This window comes from Lycorma delicatula, chromosome 7 (assembly GCF_047948215.1).
Source record: "Lycorma delicatula isolate Av1 chromosome 7, ASM4794821v1, whole genome shotgun sequence".
Lineage (NCBI taxonomy): Eukaryota > Metazoa > Arthropoda > Insecta > Hemiptera > Fulgoridae > Lycorma > Lycorma delicatula.
The window spans coordinates 84169270-84182828 of NC_134461.1; the positions used below are offsets into that span (position 1 = coordinate 84169270).

Here is a 13559-nt window from a genome sequence, read left to right on the forward strand (position 1 = left end):
AATGGCATTGTCCATAAGGAGGTTTTGCCTACAGGATAGACTGTAAATCAACATGTTTACAGAGAAACTCTTGAAAGACTGTGGAAAAGAGTTGCCCGCATGAGACCAGCCATCAAAGACAACTTGATGCTGCATCATGACAATGCACCTTGTCACACTGCACTCTCAATTAATGAGTTTTAGGCAAAGAAAAACATTCCTGTAGTTTCCCAAACATCTTATTCACCTGACTTGAGCCCCTGCGACTTTTTTCTGTTCTGACTTTAAAAAAACACCTCAGAGGACACCATTTTGGAACATCCCAACCTCGCAGGGGAAGACAATCACCTTGTGTTGCTTCCAGTTGCCACATCACCTTCCCCCTGTTCCTAGCCCTGATGAGCAAATTTTGAACAGTAGAAAACATTTTTAAAAATGTAACCGATCATCTGAAGGATATTTCGGTTTTTGAGTTCCAACACTGATATGAAGAGTGGGAAAGCAGTCTGAAGCATTGCGTGGCTTCCCAAGGAAATTATTTTGAAGGTGATAGAGTCCATGTACCAGTATAATTGGATTGTAAATAAAACATTTTTCTGAACCAGTCTCATTACTTTATTTACAGATCTCGTGTATAAATTATTTTTTTACTTTTATAATATATAATCTTTTTCCTATAAACTGAAACTAGAGTTTTATATTATATATATGGTTGCATGTTCACAATTCGACAAGGATATTGAGAGGTAGCACGTATAAAAATTCTTACAAGTACAATTTATATACTCTTAATTACCTGTAATATAAAATATGTTAGTTATAAATATCAAAATACAATTCCAATTTTGCTATACATCTTACAGTAGCTAATACAAATTATTACAAAATTAACAAGAGATTATAACACTAAGGTAGCAATCACAAAATCAACAATTCACTTTTTAGAAGTGAATGTCACTTTGTCCTCTGTTCATAACAAAGAGTTTCTTTTACTTAACCACTGTCCAAAAATGGAATACTCGTGATGCACTCTTCGCACATTTGTTACCACGCACTTGCTACGAATGCTCCCGTACACTGCCCTTATATTTATTGCACACTGAACAGAAACTAAAACTGTAACTTGCTGATCCTTGGCAGTACTTATGACTCCAGGTCTAGAGATTGACCAGTAGTAACAGTACCCAACCCATCTTTTTGTTTGTTTGTTGTTCAAGCATTATAATTTCTATTGTCCACACCTTCTACGCTTTTCTATAAATTCTTTCTAGAAAGAATTGCTTTACTGTTTCTGTTTCTTTTTGTTCTCTCTTTCTACATTTTCTCTATATTTCTTCTTCTGGAAGCTTCTCTATCAGTTGCAATATAGTACTTATGCCTACAATAAATTTATACAATAGATAAAATCAATGATACATCCAGTGATTAAATGAAAATTAATCACTAATGAAAATTAGGTATTTAAAAAATCAATAGTAACTGTAATATTTTTAATTAACTTATCAAACTTACCACAATGGTTCCCCAAATGAGTATTGCACTTGCGACTGCATATATAAATGAAAATAAAAGGAATGCTACCATTATTTCTGTGGCTGTAAAAGAAAAAAGAAAAAATAATTAATAACATTTAAAATTTCCTCTGATCCTCAAGACTAATTGCTATTATTCCTTACAGAACTGACATTAAACAAATTCATAAGAGAACTGTTAAATATGATAAAGATGTTAAATCCACCTGATTGTAAATTTCAAAAAATTTCTACAACAATAGTAAATTATCTTAATTTTTCAAGATAAATTTTAATTGGTATCAAAGCTTCTGTAATTTAAGGAATCGATTGCACTGATCAACAATGATTTTGTTAAATGAGAATGAATAACCGATTCTTACAGTATTTTTCATGCTGATATGAAATCAGAATTTTTCTATCAGGCTTAGTTTTTTTGCAACTACCATTCTTATTTTCAGGTAGAATCACTTATGCACTTCATAAGCATAGCATTTTGTGAACATAATTTCATTATACTATTTATCAGCTAAATAGCTTTTGTTTATTTACTACAGTCCCTTAATTGTTGTCACACTGATTTGTTAGACATTAGTCATCATGTTTATTATTTACACTAATTAAAATGAACAAGAATGTAACTCATTCTAATTATTTTCATCTTACTATAATCATATGATCCACTCATTAGTTATTTCTATCGTTATTATATTTACTTACAAGCTATCATGCAGACTAGAAAAATATTTTTAATTCTCATTCAAGTGCAAGTTCTTGTGTGTGGCTCTTTCATATTTGTGGGTGTATGTTGTTCAGTAAAGTGCATGTATGATAATTAAATCAGTGTGTTTTTTAAAGTGTTTCTTTTTAAACAATATTAGTTACAGTAATGTATTAACAATGCCTTGCAGTTAGATTAATCATCCAGACAATTTCTGCTACATCTGTGGTGTGTTAATGTTGAAGTCTTAGAAAAGAAATATAACTCCACAAATAAAAAAGTCGTAAGAACTGTATTTTGGATGTAAATTAAGTGATCAGGACAAATCTTGGGTTCCTCATATTTCTGTGCTTCTTGTGTAACACTGTTGACCAGTTGACTAAATGGATCTCGTCACATGCCATTTGCAATTCTAATGGTTTGGAAAGAACTGAAGGATCACACCACAGACTGTTATTCTTGAGAAATAAAGATATCTGGGATAATAGATAAAACTAGACATATTGTTAAATACCCTAATATTCCTTTTGCCATGCAGACAGTCCCACATAGCCAAGAGCTTTCAATTCCAGTACCACTGGAAATGTAGAACTTAGATGAAGATGTAAATGTCAAATCTTGTGCTGACTTATCAGGCAATGAAGAAAGAGATCCAAACTTTTTAGAAAATTGACAGACTAAGTCCCATTTAATTAATCAGTCAGAATTAAATGATCTGGTTCGTGATCTAAATTTATCAAAAAATCAAGCAGAAATACTGGCATCAAGACTGAAAGGATGTTATCTTTTACAACCAAACATTAAAATATGTGCTTTCCGTGGCAGACAGTCAGAATTTGAACATTTCTTCTCCCAGTGCAAAAACTTAGTATACTGTAATGATGTGATCTCTTTACTGGAAGCTTGCACCATCCTGACAAGTGACAACTTTTTATTCAAAGCTCATCAAAGCTTACTTTGAAAGCTGTTCTACTTCACATTGGAAATAAATACCGATCAATACCATTAGCATACGCTGTTCACATGAAGGAGTCTTATGAAGATATGAAACTTGTATTAAGCAGGATTCAGTATGAGAAATATTTATGGCATATTTGTGGAGATCTGAAAGTAATAACGCTTTTGCTTGAACTGCAACTCAGATACACTAAGTTCTGTTGCTCTTTGTGTGAGTGGCACAGCAAGGTTAGGAAAACCTACTACATAAAAGAGCAGTGGCCAAAGAGAGAGGTACTGACTGTAGGAGAGAAGAATGCTGTTAGTCGGGCATTAGTAAAACCAGAAAAAGTTTGATCTTTACCACTACACATTAAGCAAGGTTTATTCAAAATTTTGTTAAAGCAATGGATCATAATGGTACAGGATTTCAGTTTCTAAAAAACAAATTCCCTAATATAAGTGATGCTAAAATAAAGGATGGTATATTTGTTGGACCACAAATAAGAAAACTAATGAGTTGATCCCGTCTTTGAATGAGTTGGAGGTTGCTGCGTGGAAATCATTTCGAACAACTTCCTTGGAAACCATAAGGTCATTAACTACAGAGAACTTGTGAGAGAACTCCTTCAAAACTACAAATAACTTGCATGTAACTTGTCACTCAAAATCCATTTCTTACGTTCACATTTGGATTTTTTCCCTAACTATCTCTTTGCTATCAGTGATGAACATCGAGAACCCTTTCACCAGGAGGTATCTACAATGGAAACAAAATATCAGGGAAAATGGTACCCAAAAATGTTAGCCGACTACTGTTGGAATATAAAGAGGGATCTACCTACAGCAAATTACAGCAGAAAATCCAAAAGAAATAGATTTTAGGTGGGTACAAAACGCATATAATGTATTGTCATATTATGATCATCATACATTTTTGTTTCAAAAGAAATTTCAATTACAAAAAAACTGAGCCTGATAGAAAAAAAATCGATTAACATACTTGTACATGAAATCAGCGTAAAAATACTATAAGAATCAGCCATTCACTCTCATTCAACAAACAAAAAATTAAATTTTGTTGACCAGTACTATTTATTTACATATTTATCATGACTTTCACCATTGACACTTTATCCTAACTTCATAGACTTAAATTTTCAGGATGCTAATTGATTTTCAATGCATTCAGTAATCATCAGGTTGTAAGGAATACTGTTTAGAATTTTTCTCAAGATGCTAATAGCATAATATTGCTCCACAAACTATTAACACTTCATTTTCCTCACAACTGGTTGCAGTGAATGTGCTAAATTCCACAGTAAATTTTGAAGACCGATGCAGCAGCCCTGGGATAAGATAAAATTATTTTGTAATAGTATTAATTATATCAATCCATTTTATAATTTTTTTTCAGTTGCAGTTTATGACACTTTTATTCTGAAATAATAATGTTTTGAGACATAACTAGTTATAAAAATCACAATATTAAATTTGACAGATGTACTAGTGAATATAAATTTAGATACTGAAAAAAGTGTACTTGTTTGACTTGCTTCTTCCCTTCACCATTAAAAAGCAATAAAAAAATAGTGACTACTTCAGTCAAATTATATAATTTAAGAGTTGAAATGTTGAAAGTATTTATTGGATATTATAAATTGAAAGATTCAAAAAGCTTTTCTTTGATATATATATATATATAAAACACACACACACACACACACACACACACACACACACATATATATATATATATATATAAATATATAAATAAATAGTACTGGTCAACAAAATTTAATTTTCTGTTTGTTGAATGAGAGTGAATGGCTGATTCTTATAGTATTTTTACGCTGATTTCATGTACAAGTATGTTAATAGATTTTTTTTCTATCAGGCTCAGTTTTTTTGTAATTGAAATTTCTTTTGAAACAAAAATGTATGATGATCATAATATGACAATACATTATATGCGTTTTGTACCCACCTAAAATCTATTTCTTTTGGATTTTCTGCTGTAATTTGCTGTAGGTAGATCCCTCTTTATATTCCAACAGTAGTCGGCTAACATTTTTGGGTACCATTTTCCCTGATATTTTGTTTCCATTGTAGATACCTCCTGGTGAAAGGGTTCTCGATGTTCATCACTGATAGCAAAGTATCTATATATATATATATATATATATATATATATATACACACACAACATAATAATTACATTGCTTTATTATTTTTTTATAACACTTAAAATGCACAGAATAATTGATGTGCATTTAGCAAACTAAATGCACATCAATTATATAGATCAATCATATAGACCCTCACTCTGTATATCTTTCTTTGAAGTACAACAGATTTTCATTTTATTTACAATTTAAACGGTCACAATCAAAATAGTTATCTCCTGGGACAGTTTCTTTTGCACCATGTCAATCTGCATTCCTTTTTATTCTTGGCTAAACTTTTGAAGACCTTCTTTCTTTTTCTGTTTAGCCTCTGGGAATTACTGTTCCAGGTATTACTACAGATGATGAATGAGGGTGATATGTATGAGTGTAAGTGAAGTGTAGTCTTGTACAGTCTCAGTCTGATTCCTGAGATGTGTGGTTAATTGAAATCCAACCACCAAAGAACACCGGTATCCACGATCTAGTACTCAAATCCATGTAAAAGTAACTGCATTTATTAGGACTTGAACGCTGGAACTCTCAACTTCCAAATCAGCTGATTTGGGATGATGCGTTGTTCACCACTAGACCAACCCAGTGGGTTAACTTTTGAAGACCTGATAGCCCTAATTTTCTTTTAGATAATCTGTAATTTTACTCTCATTCAACCTATTCCCTCTTTTTTAAAGGTTCTATTGATCCTCCTAGAATAGTTTTAATCTTGCCTCTCATTTTATGTTCAAAACAGTTTTGAAAACAAGTCTTCTAGTCAGAATTGTTCTGGATTCTTGTCCATTCTCCTCATTACTTGATTTTTCACTTTTACTGTATATATCTTTCATATCCATGCAGAAGTGTATTCCAAACCTAGCACTTAACAAGATGCTTTAAGTCTAACATCATCTTACTACATATGTTTTTTTAACACTTCTTTAGCCATTACTATTCTAATTTTTATTTTATTTACATTTATGCCATTTTCTGCTAACATCATACCTAATTATTTATATAATTTTATTGTTTAGTTCTTCCTTTTCTTCTTAGATTCATTGGCTAATTTTTATGCTGTACTCATTAATTATTTTCCTATTATTTATTTTCATGTCATATTCTGTCACAGGCTTCCTAGAATTTTTAATCACCTGATGAATATCCTGTATTTCATCAACATAAAAAAATGTCATCTACATACCTTATAAATTGTATTTTCTTCTTTCTACAATGATTTGAGAAAATGAAAATCTTCGATAGCATTTTTACCTAATATTCAATTTTCATATTCAACAAAATTGACGATTGGACTCCCTTGCCTTATCACCCTTCCCAAGACAAATCACTCAGTTTGATCTCCCTTTATTTTTATAACTGTTTTCTGATTTGGGTACAGTCCCAATAGGATACAGTACAATAGGCCAAAGTTATACATACCAGTTTAAAATAAATGTTCAAAATCAGCCGGCCACTTTTTAATTAATGATATGATGATATTATCTGTTGCATTATTTGTCTCTAACAATTAAATAACGCGTTTAACTTAAATATATTTAGGTATTTAATTTTCTATCATTCTAAAAGAAAACTATATTGTAAAAAAGTAAAAAAATTGCAACATAATCAAAACTTGTCCAGGGTTTAGGCTGTAATTGGTCAATATTGTAGAGGAAAAAGAAGGTAAAAAACTGAATTATTTTTAGTTTTTTCCATTAATACTAAATTAAGTTTTATTAATTTTCTCCTACTTTCCTTCTTTGAACTGGTCGGCGCTCTAAAACTGGTTAGACAACTGTGGACCAGACCAATGAAAATACATGACAATCATGTAAAGTATACTCTGCAGTGATGTGGTAATAGGTTACCTGACAGAGCAGAAAATCTACTATATTCTTGCAAGATAATAATTCGGGTTTGAGTTAAAGAAAAAATTATGATTTAAAAATGTAGATGAGAAAAAGTTTTATAAGAATTAAGCAAAATAAATTAATTAATGACAGAAATGTAAGATAATTACCATCAGATTTTCTATATCTCTCTTCTCCACTTATTGTGTATTTAAATTCTTCAACATCAAGTCCTAGTAATATACTGACTGAACCACCAGCATTTTCAGGATCAGCCAGTTCAGTCGATAATTGTGTAAGAATCAAAACACTGGTTATCTGAAACAATAAATCCAATAAAAACATAATCAGAAAATTATAATCATATGTAAGTAATATAATTTCTATGAAATTAAATCTTAAATAATTTTCATACACATATGTATACAAGTTTTTATAGGATAAGTACGGCAGATAATAACATGAAAGCGTTTTTGCCCAGAAAAACCCAAAGAAAAAAAGTAGGATAAGTATATGGGTTTATATATAAGCATGTCTAGTATAAATAAGTTATTAGCCTCAAGATTTAATTGTTTTTCCTTTCATAATATCAATTGATAAAGCTGTTTAATTAGCCAGTTCCTTTCTCAAGACACTCTTGTCCATGATGGTCGGTGATTATATTAATGTAAATTTAAAATTTTTTATCTTCAAACTGAATAAATTTGTGAAATAAATCATTTAACTTTAAATTGTTTATTGATACAAAGTTTTAATTTGAAATTAGTAAGAATATTTCAAATATATTATACTATTTGTTTTATTTCAAAAATTTAACTGTTTATTATAATTTATCTGTTTTTCTACAATTAAAAATCTTATTCCCACTTACTGAAAAAACTATTTCCCCCAAAAATGGACAGTTTGTTACTTCTAAAATAAAAAGAATAAATAAATACTATTTAAAATTCAACTTGTTTTGCCGTTGGAAAATTTTTCACTCAATTGCAACCTCAGTGAATAAATTGTAAAAAAAAAAAAAACGTTTTATCCATGTGTATCAGAAGGATAGAGAATAACTGTTCAAAATTTGTTTTAAATATTAATGAGGAAAGTTATTTTATATGAAAAATTTTTTCATAACTGTGCTTTGAAATTTTATATTAGAAAGCAATCTAAGAAAGTAAGTAATAAAATAATTATTTTCCTAAGAGAGAGTAGATCCCCCAACTTGAAAATATATAGAATACTTTTAGAAAGGTGCTGAAAACCTTATTTCTTAATTTTTTTTATTTGGAAAGTTCTACTATGTGCATCCTTAATGAATAAAAATAAAAATTAGTTTCCATTACATCACAGACGTTTAATTTTTAAAAAATTATTTTCAATATTTTTATAAATTTCAAGGTTTTTAATTTTTGTTTTGTTTATCTTTATTTTTATGTGAATAGGTAAAAAAGTTGTTTTTAGAAAAATTAAAATGACTTCTGAAAACTCATTAAAAATTGAAAGAATTAAGTTAACAATTAGTTTATATATATATATATATATATATATATATATATATATATAAAGAAATTTTTTCTTTAAATTTCAATCTTTTGTTATTTGAAAATTTAAAAATTTTCTAAATGTTCCAACAATCTGGTTTCAAAAAAATATATTGAAAAAATTTAAAAGGGTATTATTTTTCATTTTTATGCTTTGTTTGAAATAATTTGTATTATTATTTTATAAAGATTATTTAAAATGTTTAATTAGTTTATTTTGATTTAAAAGATAAGAAAACCTACGTCTTAAAAAGATTGAGACAAGGAATGCAGAAAAATGACATGGAAGATTACTAAAAAAAAATCTGGCTAGGACTGTGGGAATACGTCTTTATTTTTTATTTTATGTTTTCCAAGTAATCTTCATATGGAAATACTTTGAATCTGATACACTGAACTGTATATTATGAATAATTAAATATTACACAATCACGATAAAAAAAATAAGAAAAATATCTTTAATCTTCTAATGTAGACTAATCATTTTTAATTTTAAATTCTTCCACTAAGTAAGATGGCAAAAAGTTACAATTGGATCACCAAAAAACGTTAAAAAACTAGCAATCAAAAATGGTAATTTTGGTGAAGAATATATTTTTAATATAAATTTAAGGTCAAATCTTCCTTTTTCTCTAGTGACAGTAAAAATAATGGAAAAAATTGCAATAAAAATAATAATAATAGATTAGAACAAAATTAGAAAATATTTTACAAAATTAAATTTAAAAATAAAATGATGAGAATTGTACTATATCTAATGGGCTATGAAGAAGGCTAAAAATTTAGTTTTGTATAATATCAAAATAAATTTCCAATTCTTATATTTAATTATATAGATTTTTCATTTGTTGAACAACATAACTAAACGCGATTGCAATTTTAAATTATTAAAATTATAAACTACTCTCTTTCAAATTAATAAACTTGTTCTTCCAAAAATATTCTGAAACTAATTATCAGCAGTTATTCAGTAAGTTAAAGCTGAAAAATTAACAATTTTAAATACTACATTTTCCAAGCCTTGCGATCTTGCATGATTCAGTAACCTACTGTTACTACAAACTATGTAACTGCTACTATCTAACTACTTATACACGGTTCGCAAGACTTGACTGGTGAGTTCTGTCTAAATAAATTTATTTAAATAATCTGTATTTTTATAAGGTTTGACAAATCATATATGGGTTAAAAATTAATAAGCATAGTTTAAAGGAAGAATCCCGAGGATGACACACGATCCCGCACTGCTGCACTAAACGGTTTTTAATTGCGTTCTGGTGACAGTTGGTGTAGATAAAATGATACCGGCATAAGAAGTTTGTTCTTATATTTTGTTACTGTTTTATATTTTGCTTATATACTTGTAGATTTTATTTTTGTTTATTATCTAACCTCAAATTTAATTGTCTTTACCCTAATAGGTGTATACATATAGCGATTTCGCTTCTGCGTATTAATCTGATTGCACATCCGAAGAAACCGAGTGATCTAATGGAATGATTTTATTGATTTTTGAATCGTGGGATTCCGATCTGTCACCTTTATTTTGCGTTCAACAATTCGTCAGTATATTTATTTATAAGGAAATATTTCTTATAAGTAAAACAATTCAAGGAATTTTCACTGGTAAGCAAAACTTGTAATTATGATGGTTGAAATAAGTGGTGGCGGTGTGTGTGTATTCTTTTAGGTTATTGTTCTGTTACAGAATTAACGAAAATATTTACGAAAGTACAAAATTAATCTTTATTACCTAATTTGAATGGGTCCTGCAAGATTTGTGCCAAGGGATATAAACATATCTGTCCATAAGATAGTCTGTAATTACATTTTTATTAAATAAACTTAGTTTGATTCGGATTTTAAATATTAGAATTATGCTCCAGAATATATATTCAGAATCATAAGCCAGTTCTTTATTTGTAGTGGTTTGTAGTTCTAAAAAGATGTGAAACCAAAATTCTAAACATTTAGAAAGTATTAAACTTACTTTTTTATGAAATTTTAAACCCCAGTTGGTTACACTTATCTGTTATATATATATATTATTTTCTTTTAATGCATTATAGCATAATTATTGTATTTATGTCTTATAATCATTGACTACTTGTAAAACAGATTAATTTTTCCACCGTTTTTAATGTGATTGTAAATAATTTTGTAGATCAAATTTCCTTAGATAAGTATTTGTAAAAAAAACCTGAATAGATTGACAGGATCAATGTATAGATTAAAAAACATCATTAGTTCTTTATAAAACTAACATCTTAATGTTCTTATGAGCTCGGAAAGTGCTACGCATGTGGTCCTTGATTTAATAATAACTATGCTTCGTTTGAACAGTACTGAAATTTTAATCTAGAATCAACTTTATCTTAGTACAGTCACCCAGTGCTTTAAACCCATGAATGGCTAAACAAGGTAGACGACAATGCTGTCACATTTAATATTCAGTGGTACTCAAGGGAGTAATGGTGTAGAATCACACCTCATCACCTTAACTTCCCTTTTTGAGGGAGTTTCCATTACCTTACTAATGTTAATGGTAATAACTGAACTCAAATCTGTTTTCTTTGGACTGGTAAGCCATGCTAAATCATTAATGTGAGCAATCTTAACTTGTTATAACATGGTTTTTTAAAGTTGAATTATCAATTATCATCACCTTAGTTACTAAGGTAAGTATTTTGTTCTGTTGATAAGATTACTTTTGGCTCCAAAAAAACAGAAATATAAACTGTAAAAAGTAAAAGAATATCATAAATATCTTGTAAAAATTAATACGAAAAACTCAATTAACTGGGTTAATTAAAATATGTTAAATTATTATTATGTTATTATTAATATGTTAAAATATGTTATTATTATATGTTAAATTATTATCCATGATCTATCACTTGGATGAATGGTTAGTACAGTTGCTAACAGATACAAGTCTGCTTGACTCGGGATTTAATCTAGTAAAAAAATAGTTACTTTTAACCAAATTTATGATAAATTAACAGCATTGCTTGTCAACATGAGATGTGCAAGAGTTTCCAATATCTCTGTAGTTGCAAAAGTACGTAAGCTCTTGCAAAATTTCCGAATTTTATAGTTGAGATTGCAGCTTCTTACGTAATATAATATGAATATAAGAAAAAAATTATCATTCAAAAAACTTGTTTTGACTAATACATAGTATAATTAGCTACTACTATTCAAAGTAGGCAATATGAGAAGGGTGTCTTTGATTATCTTCTTTTAACTCAGAATAATAGTTTATGAAAAAGGACTTTTAAGCTTCTGTTTTAATTTTTTTTATAAATGACAGATTTATTTAAAAGATTTTCCAACCAATTTATTTGAAATAAAATTAATTTCTTTTACAGAATCAAAATTAAATTTTTAAGTAACATTAATTAAAAGATAAAAAATCTGACTTATATTTTCTGCATCATCGTTTAATGTATACAAGTAATACGTGATAATCTAATTTTCATTTATTCCTTTTTAATTTTAAATTTTTATTTTTTCTCATACCAAAGAAATTAAAAATTAAATTTTTTTTGTATCAATCCAAATAGGAGTTTGGAGTATGGGAATCTAATTTAGTTTTGGCTAAAATTGGTCCAAACAGTTGAGAGGTACACATCTTATGGGTCCCATATCCCAAAATTTTACTCAAAGAGTAGGTAAATTTTTTTGCACAATTTAATGTTCTTTTGTTAGCTAAGATACTTTCTAATAGACTTTTATCTTACACAAACCTTCATAAATTGGTGGAGGGGCAAAAAAATTATTTTTTATTGTTTTTTTTCATTTGGTCACATTCTTCTTCTAATTTGATGATTCCATAATGTTAATGTCACTTCGATTATGCATTGGGGCAATTCATTCAGAGATGTGAATGGTAAGCCTTATTTTTTTCTTCTTAAATTTTGTAATTTATCGTTTTGCTTGATATCTTCAGACAGATTAAACCAATTTTTAAGGAATTTTGTATAACTACTTCTGAAAATGGTTTATTGAGTCAAAATTTTACTCAAATAGTGAAATCATTTTTTACATAGTTATTTACTTAAATTTTTTCATACGTTAATATTCTGCTTAATTTCTTCCTAAATAGTCTTTTAAGGGCAAAGCCAGCCAGAGTTGCATAATATTTTTTTTTGAAACCAGGAAAGTTATGTAATTCTCTGTCGGCTCCTTTTTTTTATTTTTACATTTTTACTTTACTGTTATTTTATATATAACATTTATCCTTTTATGACATGATTTATGTATTAATTAGAATAAAATATTTATTTATAAGTTATGAAAATAATTACCAGTTCCTTTCTTTGTTATAACTTTATATTACCAAAGTTGTCTAAGTAACAACAAGTCGCATCACAAAATTAATTTACTTCACCATGCTCAGCAAACAAGCATTAATCAGATGTATTCATGGCCAAAAGGAGAATAAAAGATTTATTCAACAAAATGTGTATATATTTATTTATTCATAGCTTTGAATTTTCTATTAAATATTGCTTAAAACTTTCAAGTACATTATTGTATCTCTGTAAAAGTATACTGAATATTTTATTGGGGTTTTCTTTACAACATAAAGTTCTGTATTATTAATTAAAAAGTGAACAAGTGTAATTGTATAAAAAAAATTATTCAAAAACTTAAGAAGTTAACTTTTTAACTTGTACATGCTTTTATATGATATTTTTATAACCGAACGAATGGATTGGTAAAATATGATTCTGTTAGATTTTATTTATTTTCAGGAATGTTTCTATTTATTAAAAAAATCTGGTGTGGGCACTACATGACTTACTTGTACGCCTATTAAATTACATATACATATCTTTAAAAGTACATAAAATTTTATTTTATTAATAACT

The 13559-nt window shown here is 28.3% G+C and overlaps 1 protein-coding gene across 1 annotated transcript in view; it reads right to left on the reverse strand.

Annotated features, from left to right (window-relative positions):
- Positions 1-13559, reverse strand: part of LOC142327524 (uncharacterized) — a 221829-nt gene that overhangs the window by 11762 nt on the left and 196508 nt on the right. The window contains exons 2-3 of the mRNA XM_075370658.1: positions 7324-7471; positions 1492-1574 (exon numbers count right to left, since the gene is read on the reverse strand). Of these exons, the coding sequence (XP_075226773.1) occupies positions 1492-1574; positions 7324-7471 (231 nt within the window). The remainder of the gene's footprint in view (positions 1-1491; positions 1575-7323; positions 7472-13559) is intronic.